Below are 27,229 nucleotides of genomic sequence, written 5' to 3' on the forward strand. Positions count from 1 at the left end.
AGCAGAAAACCTCCAGCTGTGGTATGATTGTGTAAAGAGCAGCTGGAGGACGACTGCACCAAAATTCCCGAACTTTCTCTTGAAAATATTCAGTTTTCATGTGAGAAAACTACTTTTGAGACAGCAATCTGACCAGGTCAGGTTAAACTGACATATGATCTGTTGTTCAAAGGAATCTGATGAAGTATTGTCCTTTTTTTTTGGGCTGCAGCTGTGAGTTGTTTCCCAGATATCAGACACATTTAGGTCTAAGCTAGGATACTTTGGCACTTACAGCTCAGTTATGGCACCTGCAAGTGTTACATGGGCCAGAAATGGTCCAAATGTAAGAGGCCACCCTGGACTTGGATTACAGCAATTTCCTTGTGGGCGACATGTGGTCACATGGAGTCAACGTGACCGCATGAGCATGTGTTTGTGGAAACCTTGAATTAGCTTTTATTCTGTGATAAACACAGTAAAGAGCATGCAGTGGGAAAATTGTTGCACAAGGTTTAGTACATATTTAGTTATTTTGATTTAGTTGTCATATCAATAAATCAGCACAGAAAAATATTAAATGTTTTTTTTAAGCTTCATTATCTGAAGTGTTGTCCTGTGCGTTTAATTGCTGTTGTGATTGACTTGACGTGTTTGTGCTGCAGTTCAAGAGAAGAGTCGAAGGAAAGGCACTTGAGCTCATCTTATCACCGGCGCTCCTATCATCTCACGCAGAACGACAGTCAGGACGGCGGCGCTGAGCAGAGGTAACACAAACCATCTCTTCCTCTGAATTTTCTCATTCCAGGCTGCTGAGATCAGTCAGTTTGGTGAACTTCTGAGCATCCACTGTGCCGAGGCTACAGCAGTTTAAAGTTGATGTCTTTGTGTTTAATTTAGTGATCCTGATGACGAGGTGGCCAGTCTGGCGTCATCTTCTGGAAACTGTGGCTCTCGCTCTTCTCACAGAATACCAGTTAAGGACTGGAAGATGTCCCCACGAGGCTCGCCTAAAGTAAAGAGGAAGATCAGGAAGGACGACGGGTGCGTTTTAATGAGATTTCAGAGAAAAATCGTAATTCAGAGACATGACGTGAAATCTAGCTCAATGAAAATGTTTCTGTTTTCCAGTTTTTCATGTTTATGCATAGTGTTAAATATCTGCAGTGTTGATGTCTCTACAACTAGCGATGGAGTTAGGTGGCTAACTAGTCTGAGAAAACTTGTATTTTTCCAGTTGATCATTTATGGAGTGATAAGTGAAGCGGCTTGGTGTATTTTAAGATTTTTTTTTTACCACGCTTGATTTAAAAAAAAAAAAAAAAAAAAAAAAGAAACTATTCATGCATTTTATTCTCCCACAAAGAAGCAGGAGAGCAAATCTGACAAAGTATTGAACATCTCCTCGGTCATCCCAACCCATTTCATCGTAATGTAATTATAAAACCGCAGTTTAGGCCAAACATTAGATATTGTAGCCTCTTGGAGTTGATATAAGTTCCTGTAATAATCAAGCTAGTCTATATAAAATAGTACAAAATACCATGAAATTCTATTATACACAATAAGTACAAATTATTTGCTTGATCTGAGTATTACAGTTGAATGCACCACTTTATTATTAGCTTTAATAACTTGTAACTTCTTCTGTCTGCAGCGAGTCGTCTCAGTCCAGACAGATGGATCCTGGTCAGGTAGGATTTCTAAAAAGTATCAGTCCGTCTTTTTTACTTTGTCTTTGTGTGAATTTACTGCCCAAATATTTTAATAAACACTCAAGTGTTTGGTTTGTTTTTTTTTTTTTTTGTTGTTTTGTTTTTTTTATCTTTGAAAGATTTGTTTTGAACTCAAACTGAATATCAGCTCAGGGTGCTGAGATCGGATTTTTTTGGGACGGTCACCAATACCTGAAGCTGGATCAGCTGATTCTGATCACATGGTGTATTTGATTTTTAATATAACCTTTTTAAATGAGTATAATATTATTATTCTACTTACAAAGACGAATAAGCCGTGATTTGAGAGCTGCTGATGTGTCACTAGGCAAAATGTCCATCATATCACTCCTAAATAAAGGTTGGTCTTAACTGAAAACAGCTTACAGAACAGTTTACTCAGCTAACAACATCATTTAATGTAACTTAAATTAGTCCTAAAACGGTTTCACTGTTTCACTCGAGTACTGCTGCTGTGTGCTGTCTCCTGTTATCCTTTGATTGCACCACGTTTGACTGATTCAGGGATTTTGATGAGTTGTGTTTTTAATTTGTGAGAGAAAAGTGAGAGCTGTGTCTATATTATCGGTGTCTTACGTATACAGCTACAACTGTCGAGAAATTAGACTCCATTACATTGTCCATTGTTCTTTTTAGACGAGCCAGAACTTGTTTAGAAATATTTATCAAATTTATGGTTGCACACAGACTTGTTGGTGGTGCAGTTTCCTAAAAGACAAGCTAAATAAAATAAACAAAAAGTCCCTCTGATCAGACTTTTTAGTGACCACTGGTCAAGTTATAAAGGATGAAAATCAGCCAATCAGTTGGGGCACCCTTAATGCCGCTGGAAGGTCTTTCTTCTCCCAGCATGTCCTCTCCTTAGGACTATGTAAAATTGTGTTTCAGCACCAAGAATATTTTGAAATGTCACGGAAAGAAAAGCACATTGGTATAAATGTTAAAAATGATGATGGCTGAATTCCTTCATCTGCTCCAGTTTCTATGTCCTGGTATACAGGTGAGACTAAAAAAAATAGATTATCGTGCAAAACTTAATTTATTTCAGTAATTCAACTTACAAGGGGAAAGTAATAAATTATATAGACTCATCATATGCAAAGTGAGCTATTTCAAGCATTTATTAGTTATAATTTTGATTATGGCTTACAACGTACAACAGCCAAAAAAATCATGACGTCCTGTCACTCTTAGTTTCACAGAAAATACCAGATGGTGACTCGGGCTGTAACAACTTACTGTGTGTGTTGTTGTGGAGGAACATAAGTGCCAGACTATTTGTGACCATAATATATTTAAAATGCAACTCTGTTAAAGATGACATGTTTTGACATCTGAGAAAACCATCTCTGGTTTTTAGAGCGCTTCTGGGCTCTTGGGGCTCAGGGCCCTGGATGGCCGGTGCATGGCAGTGTTGGCGGTTGCTGATCTTGCCCCTGACCGCGGGGGGCTCTGGCCAGGGTCTTCTTCTAACCTCTGGGTGGGTCTGGGGTGGTCTTCATGGTGGGGTGGCTTGGGTTTGTGCTGCAGGATTGCTGCTGACACCCCGGGTCTCTGGGCCTGCCTCTAGCCTCCGTGGAGGCGTGGTCACATTTGCACAGTAGCACTCATCTCTGCTCACTCCTCATTCCTCATCCTCTGCATGCTGACACAGTCATGGAGTTGTCTAGTGGGTTTATACACTTTTAGTGTATAAATGTTTTTGTGTTTATGGTACTTTGGCTGTTGTTTTGTTTTTTGTTTTTTATCTTAGGAAGTCCTGATGATTGTCAGCTTTGCTGTCTTGTAAAAGCTGTAGGAAGTTATCTGTTGTGTTTCTGTACAGGTGTAGTAGTTGGTTGTGTGCAGTTAGGTTGGATCTGTTGTATCTGTCTCCTTTATTTTATTTCTCTCTCTCTTTTTTTTTTTTTTTACTTCTGATCACTATTCTCCTTTTTTCTGTCCTCTTCAGTCAGCTCCAGCAATATTATGAAAATTCTGTAATTCAAAATAAATAGGATTAAAAAAAAATGAATTATATATATCACATTGTCAACTGGAACCTTATACCAATAAAGCCTCAAATTTTTTTGGCACAACACAGACCATCATTCGTCTTGCTGCAATGCAGGTTTAAACATAGTGTTAAAATATATATATATATATATATATATATATATAAATTCATCAGTACCACTGGTAGCTATATTAATGCATGCTTCATAGAAAGACCTCACAATGCAAATTTAAAATAAAAAAATGTAAGTTATTTTATTCATACATGTATTTTTCATTAATCAGCTGATTAATCTGTTAACATATCGGCATCAACCTCAAAAAATCAATATCGGTCGGGCTTTAATGTTTGTACAGCAGGAGTGCAACTTCATTTATTTTCCTGTAGATATTTAACTGTCATATTATTTCAGGAGTATTTTTCTGTTTTGTTCTCATTGTCTCTGTTGCTGTAAGTTTTCTTTCCATCTGTTCAGCAGTTCAGCGCAGATTCACAGGACGAGCTGCTGATGCTGCTGCGCGCCCAGCAGAGGGAGTTAACTGAACTGTGGGGGCTGACTGAGACCATGCCCAGCGCCATTATGGCTCAGGTTGAGCACGTCCTGATTAAACATCAGGAACAAGAGCGTATCCTTCCGTTGTATTACCTCACATGAAACCAAGATAAATAAATTTTAGCCATAATAATGGTGAGCTTCCTCACTGTGTTCTTTGGAGCCTTGACTTGTTACGACCTCAGACCGCAGACTAGAACGAGTCCTGGCCGAAAGCCAGAACTGCCACCAGCAGCTTCAGGAGCAGCTCAGCCAGCAGCTCAGCCACGCTCTCAGCGCAGCGCTCACCAACAGGATGGACAAAGTGCTGCGAGAGGAGATGAAGAAAACGGTCCCACAAAGTAAGAACAAACACACACACAGAGCAAAGAAAGTGATGTGTGAAATTCACAACTGGTTTCTGATTTATATGTGCAGTAAATCTGCTGATCAGTTTTGGCCTCACGTATCGAACTGGAAAAAAACTTGTATTATTTATATGGTGTGATGTGATTATCAGTCTGTTACGCTTACAGGTTCTGGGTTTCACAGCTCTGATGTGCCCACCATTTCATTTTTTATTTAGTAAAAACAGTTCATGTGGTAGAGCATACATGAGATATAAGAGAAGGTCAGATCATTAAAAGTGTAAGTAGTCCTGGTTGGAGAGGCTGAAGAGGAAACAGAAACAATACATTCAGAGATGTAAGTTTAGTAAGCAGCAAAACTGAATAAGAACTATAAAGTTATGAAAGAAGTACCTCAACATTATCGTCCATCTATAGTCTCACAGTCACGGTATTAATTAGAGGTGAAATGGTCCCAGATTCCCACTTCCACAAACCCCTTTCCCCGTATTCCGGTCAGCGTAACCTCGTAAGGATTTCCCACTCTTGGTGTTGGATGTGTGGCTGATTTCCAGTCTAATTTCCCAAATATTAAAGACTTTTCAGTAAAAACCATTTTATTGACCAGATCAGGGGTGCCCAAGTTCGGTCCTCGAGATCTACCATCCTGCAACTTTTAGATGTAACCCTTCTCCAACACGCTTGAATCAAATGTCATCTGCATGTCATTCAGCTCTGCAGAGGCCTGGTAACGAGCCAGTCATTTGATTCAAGTGTGTTGAAGAAGGGTTGCATCTAAAAGTTGCAGGATGGTAGATCTCGAGGACCGGACTTGGGCACTCCTGGACCAGATGAACACACCAGGCATTTTTTTCTGGTGTCCTCTCTTCCCTCCAGATGATGGTGGTATTGAGTCATTTCACCCTTTAGATATTTTATACATGGTTGTGTAAACACTTCTCCCTCTCTGGAGTGCTGGGTTACAGCTTTTGTTTTAGGTACTTTAATTTTTTTCTAACTTATTTTAAATTATATTTTATTTATTAAATTATGTATTTTCAGAAAAAAATATCTTTAGTATTTTTTTAAGGATTATTTAATATATAGTATTGCTGATAGCACTGTTATGTGTGAAGTATTTGCACACTGAATGCTGTCGACCAGTGACAGCACCTAATATCTTTTAAATTCTCTTATTTTAATACAGCTGAACTCTTAATAAATCTAAGTTTATTATTCTTTTGGTTTTGTTTTGTTCCCAAGCCTCACAATTATGCATAAAAAGAAACACTTCTGTTTCTTTTTATTTAAATGTAAAGTCACTCTGGGGAAAGTTGTTTTTCTCTCGTGTGTATATCTGCTCCGCTGCTGTCCACATCAAAATAAAGGAGGAAACGGCTTTAAATGCATCCTCTCACAGCATCTGTCAAATGTTGGACATCTCCATTTTTAAGTCTCTTAGTGTGATTAGTCGTGCACGTCTTCGGATTGAAAACGTGAAGTTTGTGTCCATACTCAGGAAGAACAAAAAATTTAATTTCATTATTTAGTCTCATCACTCAGTGCTGTCTTTGTTTCAGTTTATTCTGTAGTTTAGGTTGTTATTCTGAGCAAATAAAGCATAAAAATAATTTATAACAGAAAAGTTTAATATTTTTCTTATTACATAATTTGACATCTGTTTGGCATCTTATACTTTTGTTTTGCTGCTTTTAAACATGCAGTGAGTGAGCGTCCAGCAGACTGTGCATCAATAAATTATTATTTAATGCTAAAGATCATCCAGGTGTGAGAAAAGTTAAATATAGCACCGACCACTGAGGTGAGTTGGGACTGAGACGCTAAAGCCGGGCAGCCTCTGGAGAGATGTTTCTGTGCCTCGCCCCTCCTGCCCCCTAACTTGAAGATGTTGAGTTTCTTTTTCACCCTCCAGCCTCACTCCCCTAATCATTGAAGACTTCTAGCTAATCTCTCTTGCTAATTCTTCTCCTTCTCTAGCCATTTCCAAGAGTCTGGAGCCGGTGACGGGTCAGCTGAATAACACAATCGCTGCTAAACTGACTGCTGTGGAGGTCACCCTGAAAGACAACATGATAAAAGTGGTCAAATCCAAGGTTTTTATTTATTTATCTGTTTTTCTTTAACTAATGAAAGAAGTACAGCCGTTAAGCTTTTCTATACGTATCTCACATGAATTTGTCTCTGCTTCCTGTCCCTCAGAACACAACAGATGCCATCGGTCGAGCAGCGGCTGAAGCCATTCAGGGACCCATCCATGCAGCCTATAAAGACACTTTCCAGAGCATCGTGCTGCCTATCTTTGAAAGAGGCTGCCAATCCATGTTTCAGCAAATCAACGACAGCTTCAAACAAGGCACGCTAGAATGTAAGTCTTGTTAATAAAAGCCCACATATGTATTGTACTGTGCAAAAGTCCTGTGCCCCCACTTCTTTCTTTAAATGGGTTTAGTTTATTTTAATCTTTTAAAGTGGTCTTGAGCAATAGCTCTTTAGGATTTTTTTCTTCTGCATTGGCTGCTTTTTCACTCATTTTCAGTCCAGTCCTTGTCCATGATCATCCTGACCATTTTTGTTGTACTTAAGCCCCTTAACGCTCAGCTCTGAGTCATTCAACCATTTAGGATGTACTTAGTGAACCAATCTTAGGTTTACACATAACAAACAGCTTAGCAAAGAAACAGTTTTAGACACGTGGTTACTACCAGCCTGTTGAATAGCCAAATAAAAGAAAAAAGCAGCAACAAGGTGATTCCCGAAGACCTGTTAGCTGAAAACTTGGTCTGTCTCAGCATGATGTGCAGTGTGTCCTTAAAGCATTTGAGGACAAGTGGAGGACAAACGAAGTGTCAGGCCTAAAAATCTATCCACAGGAGATAATCAGGATCTGAAAGTGATGTCCTTAATAAATAGGAACAAATCCAGTAAAGAAGAGAGATGGATCTGGACCTTTAGTTGATTAATCTACTGTCTGCTGAAACCTGAGTGACAAAACAAGCCCAGACCTCAACATGATTGAAGCAGTGTGGGATCATCTGGACAGAGAATGGAACAAAAGCCAGAAGCATCCAAAGAAGAGCTTTGGAAAGTCTAGAAGTCTGGAGAACTGATCCTGAAGACTACAACAAAACCTTTTCTATGCTCCCTTTAAGTGTGTAAATAGTTAGATCCGTGTCACTGCCCTCATTCTCCCATACGTGCTTTAAGTTGGCGTTATTGTTTGGAAATACGTTAGCTAGCAGGTCTGTTGTAGTGCTGTAGATGGCGTGCTATAGAATGTAAAGCAGCTTCTTCTTATTCTTTGTTTATTTTGTAGGTCGTACGTGAGCTATTCTGCACAACACTGCCCCTGTGGTTTCTGTTGGTATTGCTTCATGTTGCTTCGCATCAACAAGCACTACGTCTATACGACTAAGAGCTATAAATGAGGCTTCAAAGATGCTTTGGCTTCGCTCACACTGCAGGCACATATGACTTTTATGCCCATATGTGATCCATATCTGTTTTTTTATTTATTTATTTTAATCTGACCCAGACCACTTCTGTATGTGGTCTTAAATTAGATAAACATCCATGTTTTTCCCAAGCAACCTCAGTCTGAACCTTCATGTACCATTTCATCTGGCTTGTATTGAAATGAAGGTAGATGTCACAATTCTTCATTGGAGGAGGGACGCAGCAATATCCAATGTAAACAATGGACAAACCGACAAATTAGAATTTTATCGACTCCGATTGCACACCAACTTTAAAGTTTATACACGCCTGCTAACGTGTAGCATCGATTTTTACCTCTGTAAACAAAGTGTTCTGCGTGTGCCCTCACGTCTCCTGCACATGCTGGTTGTAGATGTTCACACGGGAGTCGGGTCTTGTTAAGTTATGACGTGAACAACCACACACACAAAAAAATAACAGCTCTCAGCAAAACATCTGACCTGCCATGTGAACGTACCCAAGCCTGCTCAGATCAAATATTTAGTTTCAAGTTCAAGTGGCTCACAAGATGTCCTTCTGATCATGTTCTCTTCTTCTTATTCGTTACCTGTAAAATAGTTTAAAGATTGTGCAGCTTCTGTGTCGATGCCTTTTCAGACTGTGTTGATTTGCTGGCAACTCATTCTCTAAAGCTGCTAAGCTGCAGCAAGCCTGCAGTAAATGAAGAAGCCTCAGTGGTCTCAGGTTTCTGTTTAAACTTAATTCATGATCAGAGTTTAATGACTGAAACTGCTGCATTAGCATTTGCACAGTCATGTAGCTACTATACCCATCATGATTACTTCAAAATCCGTTGATGGCGGGTATTGATGATGATCATGATCAGTTTTCATGATCATTTGCATATTTATTGGTTAAACGCACAGAGATGTCACTTCTTGTATTTGCCCAACTGGATTTCTGTGAGCGTCTATTAACATTTAAATCATGGATGTAACTGCAAGGCACTGATCTGGGTTTGTTTTTGTCCTAAGCTTTATAATAAAAGAAAGAGTCCAAAAGGTGATTTGTTAGGCTTTCTGAAAAGGGTAGTTGACCCTCATGTTAACACCACCATGTTTATAATACTGTCACGTGTTTTGACATCACATGCTTGTTTTTGTAGGCCCAGCTTGAATTTTAAGATCCCTTTATCAGCAGCATTTATCACCATCTAGTATATGGAAATGGTTGCAGGAAGTGTTCACAAACGCAGCATTTATAACCCTATTAAAGCATCACTCCGAAGGGAAAATGAGAAACTGTACTGTGGTCTTTTACAGAAGATCTGCATTTACTAGTAAGAGGTTCCAACAAGTATAGAAAGATGCATTTAAAGTGATGCCAGATCATGTCTCTGTTGTGACGCTCTGGAAAATCAGACCAGTTCCCTGCTGGTTATTTATAGACCCAGCTTAGAACTCGCTCTTGTACCAGCACTGATACCACTTTGACGTATGATACAAACACGGTAATATTAGATGCTGTGCTTTTACTGTGAAATACAATAAAAAGGTGGTTATTTAAAGATGAAATAGAAAATCTTTTGAGCTTATTTCACTGCAGACATTCACTCATTAGCTACACTTACATCCACCTTCCTAGTACCGTGTTGGACCTTATTTTTTTCTCTCAGAACACCTCCAGTGGTGCTCTATTGGACTGAGAGCTGGGACTTGGAGGACAGTGAACTCATGTCAATTAATAGTAAATTAATATAATAATATTATACTATAATTATACTGAAATTAAATTTAATATAGTAAAATTGTTAGAAATTATTATAATTACAACATTCTATAGTATTTAATTTCATATAATTTATTTTTATATCACAATTCTTATTAATTAATTTAATGATTAATTTACCATTGTTAATAATAACATGATTAACATTAGCATTTAGTTTTCTGTCAGTGTTCTACAATGCTGCACTAGGAAATCCTCGTCGGCTAGGTTGGCTGTCTCAGTTTACAAATGTAATGGTTTCAGAGTGCGCAGACTATGTAGGACACTCCGTAACCTACGTAGTCTGTGCACTCTGAAGTGTGTTGACCCCGAATTTGGACACAGTTATTGTCGTGTAATGCAGGTGGAGATGATCTGAGCTTTGTGACATGGTGCATTATCAGAAGATGCTACACTGTGGCCATAAAGGGATGGACATGGTCAACAATACTCAGGTAGGCTGGTGGTTAAACTGGGTCACATTGGTACTAAGATACCCCCCCCCACCATTACACCAGCAGCAGCCTGAAGCATTGATCCAAGGCAGGATGGATCCATGTTTTCATGATGTTTCCACTAAATTCTGAGCTACCATCTGAATGTGGAGCTGAAATGGAGACTCATCAGACCAGCAACATTTCTCCATCTTCTATTGTCCAGTTTTTGTGAGGTCTGTGTGAATTGTAGCCTCAGTTTCCTGTTCTTCGCTGACAGGAGGCATCCGATGTGGTCTTCTGCTGCTGTAGCCCATCTACTAAAAGGTTGGAGGTGGTGTGTGTTCAGAGATGCTGTTCTGCAGACCTTGGTTGGAACCAGTGCTTATTTGACTTCCTGTTGTCTTTCTATCATCTCCAACCAGTCTGCCCATTCTGCTCTGACCTCTGACATCAACAAGACATTTTGCTCCAGACAACTGCTGCTCACTGGATATTTTCTCTTTTTCAGACCATTCTCTATGAACCCTAGAGATGGTCGTATGTAAAATCCCAGTAGATCAGCAGTTTGTGAAACACTTAGACCAACAACCATGTTACATTCAAAGTTGCTTATATCTCCTTTCTTCCTCATTCTGATGCTCAGTTTAAGCTTCATGAAGTTGTCTTCACCATGTCTACATGACTGAATGAGTTGATTGGCAGATTCGATGTTTGTGTTAACAAGCAATTGAAGGGGTGGGCTGATGAAGTCACCAGTGAGTGCATGTTAGCATTTTAGTGATCCTACCAGAACTTCCAGTTTTTCTTTCTTATCGTATGTCACATACAGTCAGGCAATAAGTGTTGGTGTGCAAGTCTGTTTTCTCTTTCACTAAATAAACTACATTTTTCCGTTAAACTACCAGAGGGGTTTTATGAGATGTCATGTTGTAGTTGTAGAGAGATTCATGAGCTGTTATAAAGGCTGCACCTTAGGTTCCACTTTGGGTTTTGGCTGTTTGCTTTGGTCTGAGCTGCTACTGCTTAAGCACAGCATACAGTAGGGAAATTATATAGGGATTGTATATTACCCCTTCATGCTCTCATTTATTAACATCTGCTTGTGCAATATTTTGTTTACAAGCCTAAAAGGCACGAAGAACCATTAGCTTCTTACTATTTCTGCATTTATTACTGGCAAATGGCTTATTCTTTCCAAGTTGTATACAATTAAAAATATATATCCTGGAAGTAGCTGCTTTTTTAAGCCATCAACAAAGCTAGTAAAACCATAATTTTCTCCTATTGATGTATTATGTTGGAACACAAGTTTACTATGTGTCAACCTTGCAGTGCTTCTACTATTTGGTTATTTACCAGGCTGTTGTATAAAATGCTTTTTATTGACCAAAACGACAAGTGTAGCTCACTTCAACATCATGCTGAGTCATTTCGCTCCATGTTACTGTGGAAAAACAATACTCAGAGGAGCTTTGACTGAGTTTGTGTGAGAAGACGGTGAGATTTTTCCCTTTGACTTTCATCTCCGCAGACATCCAGCAGCTCGAGACTCACATGAAGAGCAGGAAGCAGAGAGAACAGGAGACACGGGACCCGATGATAGGGCAGCTCCAGCAGATGATCGACAGCTTCCAAAGCTCCACCGATCAGCTGGCCAACAACATCACAGCTACCGTCCGGGCTGAGGTCCAGCACCAGATGCAGATGATGGTGGGAAAGTATGTATCCGAGCCGTCCCTCATTGATTGTTCTGGTTTGTGAAACTGAAATGTTAATGTGTCCTTTTCTTTTCCTCTGTGTTTATCAGTCAACTTCTTTCACAGACTTTAGACATATGATCCTACTGTAGTTGAACGTATTTAATCTTACCTGAGGGATTTGTTTAGTGCAGCCCAAGTAAATTAAATTTGTGCACACTTTAGCTCTTAAAACTCCAAGCAGTCTTGTACTATTTTACAATTTTACTCAGAAATTGTTGGTTATAAATGTGATAGGGCTCATGGGTGCCAGATTTTTTATGCTGTTTTTGTAAGCAGTCCTGTTCTTGACGGATTTATCTTGAAGCATCGATCATCATTCTTTTCTCTCATGGACAGTTTGAGTATCAGCTGTGCATATCAGCAGAAGTCTGTGCCACCTGCACAGACTTCATTCACTGCCCTTTGAGCAGGTGCGTAATGGATTGGAGAGTAAAAACAACTAAAGCTTAATCGTGAGGCTAATGTAAGAATATGAACTGGATCAGGTCTCTTGTTCCCCGTGCAATTAATTTCATGGCCTCCAGAGTTTATGGATCGTTGGGGCGGAGCAGAGAGGAAATGGCCGACCAACTAAAAGTTTCAAATCTTGAAAATGTCCGTGTCAGTCTTTACAGAGCTGCCGTGTTTCAGTACATCAAATAAACTTTGTGAACACAGAAATCAGATTATAATCAAATAAAGAAATTTAACATGAACCACCTTTTATTAGACTCGACACACTGAAGGAAATGAATAAAATCTGAAGGATAACTTCCTGCCCTGCTCGGCTTCAGTCTGCAGGAGTCCATTCTTAGTCATGTGCAGCGGATCGTCAAAGGGGAAGTGAGTCTGGCGATGAAGGAGCAGCAGGCCGTGGTCACCTCCAGCATCATGCAGGCGATGCGGTCGGCGGCAGGAACACCCGTCCCCACAGCACACCTCGACTACCAGACGCAGCAGGCTAGCATCCTGCAGCTCCTCCAGCAGGGCCAACTCAACCAGGCTTTCCAGCAGGTAACACACAGGTTTGCAAGCAGGTGCAAACGCCTCGCTGCAGCTTCCTCTGTTTTCTAACTGCTAATGAATGCAGGCACTGACACACAACTCACCGGCTGCAGTCACACTCGGATTCCTTTGTATACTGCAGGTCCACCGAGGCTAAAAGGTCCAGAAAACCATTACAGTGCAAATGTTTCAGTCCCACCAGTGAAGTGTTTGTGCTGTAGATATACATTATGTTTTCTCCCATGTTGTTTTGTTTCCTAACCTGCTCAGAGTTGTAATCAACCACACATTTCCACCACTTTTTCATCCATTTTCCTCAATAGTCCTCCATGTTTGGTATCCATACTGACAACTTGAACAGCCTGATGGACTTTATTAAAATCCGTCTCTCTGCCACGTTTGTGGATTATTAGTATTGTGGTCTGAATAAATGTTTAACCTTAAACCAGTTTTTTTCGTGGTATACCACATTCTTATGGAAGATCTTTCCATGAACTTTAGGATTCAGAGGTGTGATCAGAATAAAACCTCCTCTGCTTCCTCCACAGGCGCTGTCAGCAACAGATCTCAACCTGGTCTTGTATGTGTGCGAGACCATCGACTCGCAGCAGGTGTTCGGTCAGCACCCGTGTCCTCTCAGCCAGCCCGTGCTGCTTTCGCTCATCCAGCAGCTTTCCTCCAACCTCACTACCCGGTCTGAGCTCAAAATCAGGTAAGGAGACTGAGATAGTCGTTGCTTTTTGTAAGTGGCTGCAGTTATTGTCTGAGTAATCAGAGAAAAACGTTTCCGTTGTTTCCAGTTTATAAATAAGCACTCTGAAGATGATGTCTGTGTAAAGTTCTCTTGAGACGTGTTTCTGTGAACAACCTGGACTAAATGTGACCCATGAAGTTGGTTAATGACAGATAGTCCTTCACGTTGTGGTGGGATGCATTAAATTTGTTTCCGTGCCTTCTGCAGACCCACTGGCACATTTATTAGTGATAGATCCTGTATGGAGATGCCCTGCACATCAGTTTCTGTTCTGTAACACGATTGTAGGGATGGACAAATTTATCAATATGTTAGAATTTGTCATTTGATTTGTTTTTATGAAAATTTGGATTTTTTTTTTCTCTCCGTTTAACGTGCACCACAAATGCCCATCATATATAGCCCTCCCCGTGCCTTTATAACACAGAAGCACACAAAACATAACCAAATTTCACAGTGCACATGACCACAGTGAGAAAAGCTGCTCCCTCCAAGAAGACAGCAGCAGCCCACCAACACCAGCTAGCATGGAACCAACAATAGAGGAGTCATTTTCACTGAGGAGGAAGAGGCCTGGTGGATGCTGTCATGTTGCTTAAAACTAAAGATACTGTGCCTTTTATATGATGGAAAAGCCCAGTTTTGTTCACCTTACAAGTTCTTTTTTTTATATAAAACACCTTAAATATAATGAAACTTTTTTATTTTCATCATACCAGTTCAAAAGGTGAAAATTATTATTTTTTAATGCATAAATTTGTCAGTTATGTTTTAAAAGTATTTTGTAAAAATGCTCCAAATAAGACTTTTTTTTTTTTTTGTATTACTTTTATGTTTTAAATTGGTCTGAAGTTACGCCGTGTCAGTGAAGCGTATTGTAAGATTTATTCTCAGCTCCCAGATAGTTGGGACAGTGCAACCAGACTTTTTGTGGAAGAGTTAATATTTACGTTGTTGTTTGCAATGGCAGCGCTGGCTTTTTGCTTTACAAGCATTTATTAATGTTTATGTTTAGTTTCACTTCAAGTTTCAAAATCTGAATGACAGCAAAACTTGTTTTGAATCATTTCAATTGTTCGTGTTATGGGAGAAAATCAGATTTGGTGCAAAATAATCAGACTTGATTTTTTCGACATGTCTCCCAGCCTTACGCCACTGTGTTCATGAGTCTCATGTTTAAAGTTTGTAGTCAAGTCTGCAAACCAATTTAACCTGGTGACCAAAGCATGTCCTTTAGTACTAAAACATTCTCAGATTTGCTCTCAAATACCTTCCTCTCTTTAAATGAGGAGTAAATAAAGGTCCAGCGGTTAAATGCACCACTGTGTATCTTACAGTATGTTCTGTTAGTGTAGTCTGAATTGTTCTGTTAGATTTGACCAACTAAAGTTAATATTTACTCTCATGAGATGAAAAAGTACAACATTGGGATGTTCCACCCACCCACCCACTGCTTATTTGGGGTCAGTTTGCAGGAATGCAAAGCAGAGAGATCCAGACTTCCCTCTTTCCGGCCACTTCTTCAAGGAAATCCTGAGGTGTTTCAGGCCAGCTGAGAGACATGGTCTCTCCAGTGCATCCTGGGTCTTACCTCCCAGTGATACATGCCCAGAAAACCTTCCTGAGGAGGTGTCCAGGAGTCATTCTTACCAGATGCCTGAGCCTGTCTAGCCTGACCTCCCGCTTCATCCTTCCCTCACTCATGAACAAGACCCAGAGACACTTGAACTCCTCCACTTGGGTCAGGACCTCCTTCCTGACCTAGAGAGAACACTCCACCTTTTTCTTCTTGACACGAGAAGTTGATGTTATCTTTTACCACCACTGAAACTTGGAAATACATCCCTGTTTGTTTTTGTCTGTGAGCACTCTTTTTTTTATATTCTTGTTGTATCCTCTGAAAGAGGAGGATAAAAAAGGCAAAGGGGTGTGTGTGCATGTGCACATCTTTGATATGTGAGGGACAGAGTGCAAAACTGACGTAAGGCTGTCGTCATCACAGCGATGCAGAGCGACCTGAGCTGACACCTGTGTCTGATCCTCCTGCTGCTCTGTGTTACATGATTTACAAGCAAATGCAACAATGTGTGAGTTTGTGTGGATACTTACAACCGTGTGTTTGGCACAAATATCACATTCAATTAATGTAAAATAACTTTATGCATGCACATCATTCATTTAGCACAAAATAAATGTTTACATGCAGATTTTTACCCTCACAAGTTCATAGAGCTCCGAATCAACATCTTTAGAGAACTACATGTGTTATAAACTCTTGTGTCATAGAAAGTGTCCTTCCTACTTCAAAAAAGCCAGAGAAACGTCCATTATTCACCATCTAAACAGCTAAACAGTACTGACCCTGCCAAGCCTGCTGCTGGTCTGTCCAGAGAGTTAACATGAACCCATGAATAGTCTCCCAGTTTTTAGATTATCTCCATCTTTGTTCTTCCCGTGTCCTTGCTCTTGTTTGATAATTTATTCGGTAGAAGTGCGGATGTGTCTCGTCAGAAGTCTTCTCCTTATGTTCCTTTCTCTTTTTTCTTTGTATCCCATCTACTCTTTTTTTTTCTTTTTGTAAACTCCCTCAAAATTCATCCATAGAGCCAGAAAGCTCTATGGATGAATTTGAGAATAAAAACAACATTGATGGAACAACTCATGGGTGTCGCCCCATGGAGGTTGACGACTGCTCTTCCACTCCGTCTTCTGTTGTTCCGTGAATCATGACGACTGATGGTGATCAGCTGATCAGCTTTCCTGTCGCTTGTACCGTCTCTCTTTTAGCGTTTGATTATAGCTCAGGTGAGAAGGAGGAATCTGGCAGTTCATGGTTCAGACCAGACTTGTATTGTTTTTATCAGGACCCTTCTCGAACACCGTAGCTGACAGGTGGTAGAAAGGATTTAAACTTCAGCTGTGCAGGGGCGGGTCTAGAAAAGTTTTGAAGGGGGGCCAGGCAGGAGCTCTGACCAGGAAAAGGGGCATAAATGAGACCTTTGTGTTTTTAGCCAGATAATCAATATCAGCTGTTTAACTTTGTCAACATGTGGTGGTTTTATGACGGATATGATCATGTGATCATGTGTAGACAGTTGGTGGGATGATGCTGTATGAATTCTGCATTATGATCTAGAACATGGTAGAGATGATGCAGCACAACATGAGAAATACATTACATGCTGCATTTACTGACCCTTGGACATCTGATGTTCACCCAACGGAAGGTCATTTTACTGTACTGGCTTGAAATAAAAACAAGCAAATTTCAGGCAAAGTGGCGAGGGGTGATTAATCATGATTAATTTGTAAGCTGTGATAATTCTGATTAAAAATTTTAAGCATTTTACTCCCCTAGTTCTTACTATTATTATTATTATTATTATTATTATTATTATCATTCTTATTGAATAATACATAAATATTATTCACAATTGTTTCTGTTTAATTTTAAATAATTTTTATTTCTATGAAAAAACATTGTGATTAATGTTCATTAATGACAATTTATTTCATTATTAAAACTAATTTTAATATACATAATATTTATATAATTTAATCATTTAAAAGATCAAATGTCATTTTGTTTACATATATTACCAAAGAATGTGTTTATTTATGTTTGTTGTCTATTATTCCTATGCAATCAATTTTAGAGGAATAATAATATATGAGCAGTCAGCCACTCAGACATGGACAAAAGCTGCAGATTTACTTCCCGATGTGTTGTAAATATGATGACATAAGTACTTATTTTACGGGTATGGATGATCCATGTCAGAAAGGGATGTTTTGCAGCTAACTAGCTAGGATCTGTGAACTCTGGTAAAAAACCTACAGTGATGTCTCTCTCTCTCTCTTTCTCTCTCTCTCTCTCTCTCTCTCTCTCTCTCTCTCTCTCTCTCTAGCTATCTGGAGGATGCAGTGATGAACCTGGACCACAGCGACCCCCTGACCAGAGACCACATGGCCTCCGTGTTGACTCAGGTCCGGCCGAGGCTCATCACCTTCCTTCAGCAGGACCCCCACAGCTCGCTCAGCAAGAGGGCTCGGCGCCTGGTCATGATGCTGCAGGGACTCGTCAACCACTAGTCATTTGTTTGCCACCTGGATGCCAATCATGTTTCTCTACAAATGTTTCAGAGGATGAAGCATCAGGGACCGCCTCCATCTGCTTCAACCAGACTTTTAAACCCAACATCCAGCCGTTTTTCCTCCCATCTTTCCTTCTTGCACCACTGAGGTTAATAAATGGACTTTTTCTTTTTGTTACTCAATTTTTTCCTGCTTGGACGGTGATGGTCTGGACAGAACGATTGTCAATTTAAGTTTGCTGTAGAGACTGAGACCTTCATTTCGGCTGTTATTGGGCTCCAGGAGACGTTCTGTTTGTTTCTACAGAAAAGCCGACACTCCTGTTGATGTCATCTTCATTTGCAGGACTAGACTGAAAGAATGTCCAGCCGAACGTAGCTGCTCCTTCACTGGTTCTGCTGTGCTCACGTGATGCAGGCGGGGACTCTGAAGAAAACACGTCCCAGGTGGAAATGTCACCTTGTTTTTCAGGCCTTTACATTAAACAGCAGGTTTCAGACTTTTTCTTTAGTTCTTCAAGGCAGACCAGCATTCTTTACTCATTTTTTTGCTTATTGAAGTTTTCTTAAAAATCTTATCCTGGCAACCAAAAGTATGTAAGCTCCAATATGATGGCGGCATATTTTCCTCTGTTATTTCTTAATGGGCTGGAGGCAACATTCTTGCCACAGCAACTTTTTCAAAAGAATCAAAGATGAGAGAATTTGTTAATAATCATAAACATAATTTCTTTTTCTGGCCTTGTTTCAGGATTCTAGTGAAGGTTTCAGAAGGATTAAAAAACTTGTTGATGTGATGAAAGACTAGATCAGAGCATTATTGATTAAGCTAATCAGAATTCAACCTTTAAAATCTGAAATATTTGGAGGCCAACATCTCAGCCGTCCATGTGTACAGCTTTGACCTTTAATCGATCAGACTCCAGTATTTTCTTCTTCTTTTTTTTATATAAACATTTAGTATTCGTAGGCCATGTATACTTGTTTAAGTAGCTTAATAAGAACACTTCCTACATGATTGTTACTGAGGTTATTTTAGCAGGATTTTCCAGGATACAGTAAATGTTTGTGAACTTTGACGTGCAGTTACTTCTCTTAGGCTCTAGGAGGCAGCACTTAGTCAAACATACTCGCTCTGCTTTGCATTTAGGTTTTTGGCTTCACAAATCATTCCTGCTTGTTGCTGTATGTTTTACCAAACAATGAGAAACCTGCCGCCTTTTAGGTGATAAACGCGGTTTCGTTTGCTTTTCAAAGTGTACGATAGTTTGTGTAAAGCCCGTTCACACACGTTTGTTTAATCACAGGGTGGCCGCACTCGTTCGCTCATTGTAAAATAAAAATTCAGTTCATCTGAGCTGTGTTTAAAAATCTGTTGGATTTTGTCTAGTAAGTGCCTTACTGTGTTTTATCTGTTTTGTTTTTGTTGGTTTTTTTTTTTGACAACTTGTAAGGCTCACGCGTGAATCCACAGCAGCTCCATTTAGTTTTACGTCATTGAAACCATGAAACGGAGCGGCAGAGGAGAACCTGTATGTTTTGTTGACAAACATTTGACTGGTCGGTTTGAACGGTTTTACTTGGGTGTTTGAGAAAGAGAGAAACTGTTTTGACTACTAGCAGTTCGGCCTCTCGGCCGCAGGCCGCTTTGATGCTTAATGAGGCTTGTGTTGACGTTATGTTTTTTCTCTCTTTCCATTGTGTTCATTCCCTCTGCTTGGAAGATTATGTTGTACCTTTTACAGTTTATTTTATCTTCAACATTTTGGAATAAAAGATTAAACCCATTATGTGAGGATTTGTGTGCTTTTAATACAAGAAGGCAAGAATAAAGATTTCGTTGATCTCTCACAGATTCAGTCATGATCCATGTTTCTCTTTGCTGTATTTCCTTTATTCATTTTCAGAGGCTCAGAATGGCTAAATTATTTATTTCACTTATTGACGAGCACATCAGGAGTAATATGATCTTTGGTGTCGCGCTCAAGGACCTTTTTAACACGTGAAGCGTCTGCAGATCAAATCAGGACCTTCTGATTGGTGGACACGAATCAGTTCTTACCCTTTGGAGTCAATGACCTCTGAGCAATAATTTAAAAAGTCAGCATTGTTTGCTCAATGTTATCTAAAAAAAAGTCTTGAATGACTTGAAAATGGTTTACTATGAAGAGGATTTGTGACATTTTTTAAGTAGGAAGTCTCAAAGGTTTGGGCAACGGTGTGTCACATAGTTTCTAAGTGCTTTTGCTTGATGGAAGATTTAGCTGTTAGGGCCTTTGATAACTCCATTTGGCAGACAGAATCCAGTTTTTGGAGAATAAAGCTGATTCCTACATGGCTATTAGCTAAAAACTTGGCATGTCTTAGCATGGTATTAAGTTTCTCCTTAAAACATTTGAGGAAACTGGACAAGCGGAGGACAAAAGAGAAGGATACGGTCTAAAAAACTACCTACAGCAGAATATGAAACCGATGTCCTGAAGAAATATGAACAAATCCAGCAAACACCTGACACTGGACCAGCGAGATGCACCTGGACCTTCAGTTGCTCCACCTACTGTTGGCCGAAGCCTCATCTGAAATGGTCACTATAGAAGGATGGCTGTCAAGAAGCCATTCATAAGGAAGGGAAATGAGAAAAGGTTGAGCTATGCCACGGCACAAAACTGGACCAAAAATCCTGATGGAGGGATGAATCCTTGCAGGAACCTGGATAAATCATAACTTGTGACCTTTAACATAGACCAACATTTGCCATAAATTCTCTGACTTAAATATTGAGAAGCTGCATGTCTGAGCCATCAGTTGTCTGTATAAGAACTTTCTCACCTGATTAAAACATTTTTGTTGTTGATGATAATTATGTTCTTCAGTGTTTGGCAGTCTTGTTTTTACCGGAGACATTTTCCTCATTGTTTGGGATCATCGTCCTATTGCATGAGACAGTTTCAGCCAAGCTTCAGCTATCAGACACGTGGACTAACACTTGACTCTAGAATACTTTGCTATGTAGTGGACTTTATGGACTACAAAGTGTCCAGGTCTCGTACCTACAGAACAAGCCCAAATCATCATCCCTCCACCACCATGCTGGACAGTTGGTATGAGGTGTTTGGTTTTTTTCAAACATGCTGCTGTGGATTCTGATCAAATATCTTTACTTTGGTCTGGTCTGTAGTGATGTGTGATACCAATGATTTTCTTTATGATCCAAGTAAGATTCAAGCACCTACTTGCCCAAAATCAGCTTCTCTCGCCTAGATAATGCCAAATTCGGATTTTTAAAATGCAGTGTGCAATAACTTTAACACTTGCCTTTTTTTTCACAAGACTGTATCTGTGAAATAAACAACTTATCTTCCCTCCTCGTCATTTGTTTTGGGTCTCTGGAGTTGAATGAATCTCATGTTAGAAACCTCTCGAGTTAATGACATAAAATATACCGCACAAATCAGAGTGACGATACTAATTCTGTGCTTTGACTTGAGACGAATTTTGAATGCAGAGCATCGGTCCATTCAGATGCAGCTCATCAGGGGGACTCTGCTGTAGATCTTCCTCCTCTTCCTCTTCCTCCTCTGCACGGACGCGCCCTCCCCTTCAGCGGAGCGGATGAGCGCGCGGTGGATGCTCTCATAGTGCGCGCAGCGCTGTAAAGAGGACTGCAGAAGACTTTGACCAGCAGCAGGGAGCGCCACGTCGGACTGCATTTTTACATCTTTTCAACAACAAACTTTGGAGTTCTGCATCAAACCTGAAACTTGTGAGCTCCAAGGGCGAAGTGTCGGGTCAGCATGGCGTCTCTGATGAACTGCGCGTGCCTCCTCTTCTTGCCTGTTGCTCTGCTTCTCAGTGAGTACCGAAAAATAATTATGCGTATCTGTTTGAGCTTGTGTGCCTGGAGAGTGCGTAACTTCCCGCTGCAGCAGAGGAGGATGTGTGGAGGAGTTCTGAGCGGCGAGTTGTAGCGCGCAACCGGACGAGTCCGATCTGGACTTCTTGGTGCTGATCCGGTTCAGTTGTGCCGGGACGTTCGGACTGTCTGTCCCGCGTCTCTGCGCCCAGCAAGTTGAGGTGGGGGTGGGTGGAGGGGTCTTTGTGCTTGTGCTTCATCCAGCGGATCGCGCGCTGCAGCTGCGGGAGCGATTCCGTCTGATACGGTTTAAAAAAGATAAAACAGCTCAGAGGTTGTGGATGTGGATGGGTGTTGCTTTGTGAGTTTTTGTTCTCAGAGGTGGATACTGGTCCGTAACGCAGGATGCAGTTTTCCAGAAAGTGTCTCCAGATCTGATAGACACTAAAGCACCAGTTATTCACAGATTTTTGTGCTTGTCTAATAACATCTGCAGCGTTAGATTATAAACTGGCGGTTATTCTGTCCAACTATTTATTTTCATGTTGTAGTTTTAAGACAGTGAGATCTTTAAGCTAATTTTAGATGCATCTATGCTGTTCAGAAAGATAACTGTCAAAACCAAAATCGCTAGAAATGAGCAGCAAATCGTAAATTCCCCACAGTGCAACTTGAAATTATATTTAATTAAGCTCCGATTGTGTTACAAATAAGATAGATACGTGAATATGCCACAGATTACACCTGCAGTTGGTAAAACAGTTTTTTTTTTTCTGACACGCCTTCTGTATCTACATATTTCCAGTCCATAGAAAAAGAAAAGACAGCACAGTCGCATAAATGACTGACACACATTTTATACAACTTTCCTTCAAAGAACATGGAGGAATTTTAAGTGTAAGTACTTTGAATCATACCCAGAATGTGTTGAAGTGAGAGATTCCAAAACTTGGACTTACTACTTCAGTCGCTGACTCACATTGCCGTCTTGTGGGCAAAATGAGTATTACAAAAACAAATTGAGCCTCAACTTTGTTAAATTTACCTAGAGCTGAATTTCAGCAGACCTGCAGTTTTCTGGGAGTTTGTTCCACATGTGAGGAGCATAAAAACTGAAAGCTGCCTCTATGTTTAGTTCTGACTCTGGGAACAGAAAGTAGACCTGACCCTGATGACCTGAGGGATCTGGTTGGTTCATAACGAACCTGAAGATCATGAATGTATTTTGGTCCTAAACCATTTAGTGCTTTGTAAACTAAAAGCAGGATTTTGACATCAGTTCTTTGACAGACAGGAAGCCAGTGTAAAGATCTGAGAACTGGAGTTATATGATCCACTTCTTGGTCTTAGTGAGGACTCGAGCAGCAGCGTTCTGGACTAACTGCAGCTGTCTGATGGCTTTTTTAGGGAGACCTGTGAGGACAACATTACAGTAGTCCAGTCTACTAAAGATAAATGCATTGACCAGTTTTTCTAAATCCTGCTGAGTCATCAGTCCTTTAATCCTTACTATCTTCTTTAAGTAATTAAAGCCTGACTTCACAAATCTCTTAATGTAACTGCTAAGTTCAGATCTGAGTCCATGACTAGACCCAAATTTCTGGCTTTCTTGTTAGTTTTGAACTCAGATGTTTGAGTACTGACTTTTAATCTTTTTTTCTGCTGTTTCCTTGGCTCCAAAAGCTATTATTTCAGTTTTGTCTTCATTTAACTGAATGAAGTTCTGACACATCCAGTCTTTAATTTGACTGATGCAGTTAATTACCGTGAGGCTGCACAGTGGTGTGGTAGTTAGTAATGCAACCTTAGAGCAAGAAGGTCACTGGTTCAAGCCTTGGCTGGGGGCGAGGTTCAAACAGTGGCCTTTCTGTGTGGAGTTTGCATGTTCTCCCCATGTGTTCTCTACAGGTACTCTGGCCTCCACCCACTGTCCAAAGACATGACTCTTAGGTTAATTGTTCACTCTAAATTCTTCCTAGAAGTAAATGTTTGTCTCTGTGCGTTGGCCATGTGATGGACTGGCAACCTGTCCAGGATGTACCCTGCCTCTCACCTTCTAATTGCTGCATTAGGATTAGACTATAGTCTCCTTGTGAGATGGTTATGTAGATTTGTGTGTCATCAGCATAACTGTGGTAACATATTTAGTTGTTTTTCATAATATGAGCGAGTGGGAGCATGTCGATGTTGAACATCCGTGGCCCCAGGATGGAGCCTTGGGGAACTCCACAGGATATTTAACTTAGCTCAGATTTATAATTACTTACAGACTCAAAGTAGTCCCTGACTTTTAAATGGGACTCAATTAATTGCAGTACCAGAAAGTCCTGCCCAAGACACACAGAGTATTTTATATTTGGCTACAATGACATTTACAAGATATATTTCATGAACAATTTTGAAGGGAAACTCCTTTATTTTATCTGTAAAATAATATTTATGAGGCTTTTTGTCAAACAATGTTCCAAATAAAAAATTCCCAACAGAATTTCCCCCATAGGTGCAATTATTTATCTGAATGGAAAGATCTGATAAATATGCTTATTATCACATTTACTGTCCATTCCATCAGTTCCATTTAAAAGTATTTTGCATTGTGTTACATCATTGAAACTAAAAGAAAGACGATGGGTTGAATTAATTCCTGAGAATTGCTTTAGTAAATGAGTTTTAATTCCTTTAGTGGGACTGGGATGCAATGATGTGGAAATTACAAATTTACAAAAGTTGGAAATCAGGTTCAGGTTTGTTTATTTCTACCATTTGGTAAATTTGTTTTGCTTTGACATGATATTCATTCATTCATACATACAAACATTAAAAAATAGATGCAGCAAAAAAACAACAATGAACCTAAAAAAAGGAAATAATGAGAAACAGAAAAGTACTCACAACTTCTCCAATTAAAATACATAAAACAACCTCTGTATAAAATAATAAAAAATATCTAAAACTTAAATAAATACATAAAAAGGAAATTGATAAATTGATAAAACCTGTAATTAGTCAAATATAAATATATGTAGAAACTAATGCTTCAGTTAGTTTAATTCAATAATGGCAGCAGAAACAAAGCTGTTTATGTCACGTTTAGTTTTTCCTTTGGGGACTAAGAAGCCCAATAATGTGACTCTTTTCCTTTTCTCTTCATTTTTCCATCTTCCTGTACAAAATAAATCTGATTCTAGACTATTTTTTACTCTCAATTTTATGCTGTAGCTACTTTAATGCCACAAAATGACCACAAAAGGTAAGGAAACAAAAAATGTGGCTGTTTGTGAGAATAGCTTTGGGATTTGGTGTATTTGGTGATAAACATGCTATCTGATAAAGCTAGCTGTGATATTCAAAGGTTAGCTTTGTGTTTGTTTTGAGACTGACGTGAGGTGCTTGGCGAATATCTTTTTAAGCTTGGTATCATATGAAAGTGCAGCTTTTCTAGTTTCATTTGATACCCAATATGTTGGGGTGGAGTGAACGGATCACGCGTTGTGTTGCATTTTGTTTGGGGTGTTACTTGTTATGGTGGCGCTGTTGTTTGTGGCATATGTATTTTAAAGTTGTTATTAAACAAATACTTTGTTGACTAAATGCACTTGGAGAGTTGATTTAGTGGCATTAGGTATTCTTCTTTGAGACACATTATAAATAAAATATCCTTACATCACTAAAGTAACTTTTTTACACACATGAACTTGTGTTTACACCTGTTGGACCCACCGGTGGGTCCGTCGGGCTTAAGAGGTTAACAGTCTTACATAACATTAGGAATTGTACTTGCTCTGGGACAGAATCTCTTTTAGAAATGTGCACATGTAAATATTTCTAAAGGATGACTAGTTAGGAAACTACTTTAAAATTTATTTCAAACTGGGGTAGTAATACTGGTGTTTCAGGCTAGTCTGGAGCAACTTTTCTGTCCTCCTCCTCTGGTGATCTGTCAGTCATCTGAGGTCGATCTTGGGTGTCCAGTCAGCTTCAGGACCTTTTCTCTGAAGTCAAAGTCATTTGTCAGGAAGTCCTTCATCCAGGAACAGGGCCATTGAGTGAAAGACAAAGTCCAGCAGTTTGACGACCAGCAAGTCAGGAATGATGGTGTTAAAGGCTGAACTACCATCTATGAAGTCTTGCATAGTTCCATTTGTGCTGCAGGTGGGTAAAGACAGTGTGTGACTTTGGGACTATGGTACCTTCTGTAGACCTGTTCACATACTGGTGAAGGTCAAAGCTGGGAGGAAGACAGGTCTAACCAAGCTGTGGTTGGACCAACCGAGGGCCGGCCCCAGCCTTTATGGGCTCTGAGAAGAATTAAAAGTTAAAGATGTTTTTCGTTTTGGTAATTTATGATGTATACTTTAGATCTTCTATCTATTCTTAAGTTTAACGGTATGTTGCACTGGTATATTAGTCACTGCAGTTATACGCACAGCTAAATCCCAGGCATGAGTGAAGGGTCGCTTCACTAAAAATCTGTCAGACAAACACCGTTCTGGTGTGGAGGGAGGGCTAAGTCTGCTGCTAACTAACTATGGAAAAAAATCCTGATTTTCATAAAAATAAATCTCCAGTAATGGAAAACTCGTTTTATTGATTTTATCGATTAATCGCCCAGCCCTAATGTCATCTCAGTTATGTAAGGGCAATCTTATGTGGTGATGTCAGCACTAAGCGTTTCTTTCTTTTTGCTTTTTTGGCCGTTCGTTTGATGAGTTGAAACGCCACTTCTTTTCACTTCACAAAACATTTTTTAGCATCTATAATTCAGCGTCCATCGGTCCACCTGCTTTTGTTTTTTAAACTCTTATCATCATCATCATCCTCATTGATCATTGTGATCTCCTGCTTGTGATGTCAGAGAAATGAGGAGGTGGGGGTCCCATGGGAGAAAGACACAGTGGGATAAAAAGGGAAGGAGAAAAAAAAGTCCTGCCGATGGAAATAAATGATGAATGAATCACATCTGTCCCCCTCCTTTGCTCGGCGGAGTCTCCGGAGACTCGTCTGTACCCTGCATACGAACCAGACCACAAAACACTTCTGCTGCCTGTTCAACACTTTTATATGAAACTTTTCTTTTGTTTCCATCAAATAATGTTAAAAAATAAGTCAAACAGAACATTTTTAACCCTGAACTGTTAACAGTCTGTATCTGCTGCAGATTTAGGAGACGCGTTGTTGATGGACACAAAAGGATGTGCCTCTCTCCCTCAGAAACCAAGGCTCGGTTTCTCCTGGCAGCTGTGGAGCTGTTAAAAGGGTGTAACATCTTTTTAAAAAGATGACCTGAATGCAGCAGATTAATTTATTTATCTGTTTTCTTTTTTAAAAATAAAGTTGTTGTGTCCTTCAGCTAATTTAAAATATTTCAAATAACCGGCTATTATAAACTTCATCATCTGTGCACTGAAAGCTTCTGCAGCTCACAGCATTAAATATAAAACAGGTTAATATCAATAACAAAAAATCCTTCCAGTTTGTGACACACCAGTGTAGAAAATCTTCTAAGAGTCTCCATGCTTGGTATCTTTAGGGAG

At 39.7% G+C, this 27,229-nt stretch overlaps 2 protein-coding genes across 5 annotated transcripts in view; both read left to right on the forward strand.

The window, feature by feature from the left end:
- Positions 1 to 19,629, forward strand: part of edc4 (enhancer of mRNA decapping 4) — a 40,820-nt gene extending 21,191 nt beyond the window's left edge. For 2 of the 4 annotated variants that reach the window (XM_041996701.1, XM_041996704.1), the window contains exons 20-30: positions 645 to 746; positions 880 to 1,023; positions 1,637 to 1,673; positions 4,187 to 4,337; positions 4,450 to 4,605; positions 6,589 to 6,704; positions 6,811 to 6,976; positions 11,782 to 11,968; positions 12,784 to 13,003; positions 13,543 to 13,706; positions 17,657 to 19,629. In XM_041996701.1, the coding sequence (XP_041852635.1) occupies positions 645 to 746; positions 880 to 1,023; positions 1,637 to 1,673; positions 4,187 to 4,337; positions 4,450 to 4,605; positions 6,589 to 6,704; positions 6,811 to 6,976; positions 11,782 to 11,968; positions 12,784 to 13,003; positions 13,543 to 13,706; positions 17,657 to 17,840 (1,627 nt within the window). In that variant the 3' untranslated portion in view covers positions 17,841 to 19,629. The remainder of the gene's footprint in view (positions 1 to 644; positions 747 to 879; positions 1,024 to 1,636; positions 1,674 to 4,186; positions 4,338 to 4,449; positions 4,606 to 6,588; positions 6,705 to 6,810; positions 6,977 to 11,781; positions 11,969 to 12,783; positions 13,004 to 13,542; positions 13,707 to 17,656) is intronic. The other 2 variants (XM_041996703.1, XM_041996705.1) reach the window with 1 other exon arrangement.
- Positions 19,630 to 21,480: 1,851 nt separating this feature from the next.
- The window catches only part of nrn1la (neuritin 1-like a), a 130,037-nt gene continuing 124,288 nt past the window's right edge, over positions 21,481 to 27,229 (forward strand). Inside the window, exon 1 of the mRNA XM_041996706.1 lies at positions 21,481 to 21,694. Coding sequence (XP_041852640.1) covers positions 21,637 to 21,694 — 58 coding nt within the window. The 5' untranslated portion in view covers positions 21,481 to 21,636. The remainder of the gene's footprint in view (positions 21,695 to 27,229) is intronic.

The sequence above is a fragment of the Melanotaenia boesemani genome, chromosome 10 (assembly GCF_017639745.1).
Source record: "Melanotaenia boesemani isolate fMelBoe1 chromosome 10, fMelBoe1.pri, whole genome shotgun sequence".
NCBI lineage: Eukaryota > Metazoa > Chordata > Actinopteri > Atheriniformes > Melanotaeniidae > Melanotaenia > Melanotaenia boesemani.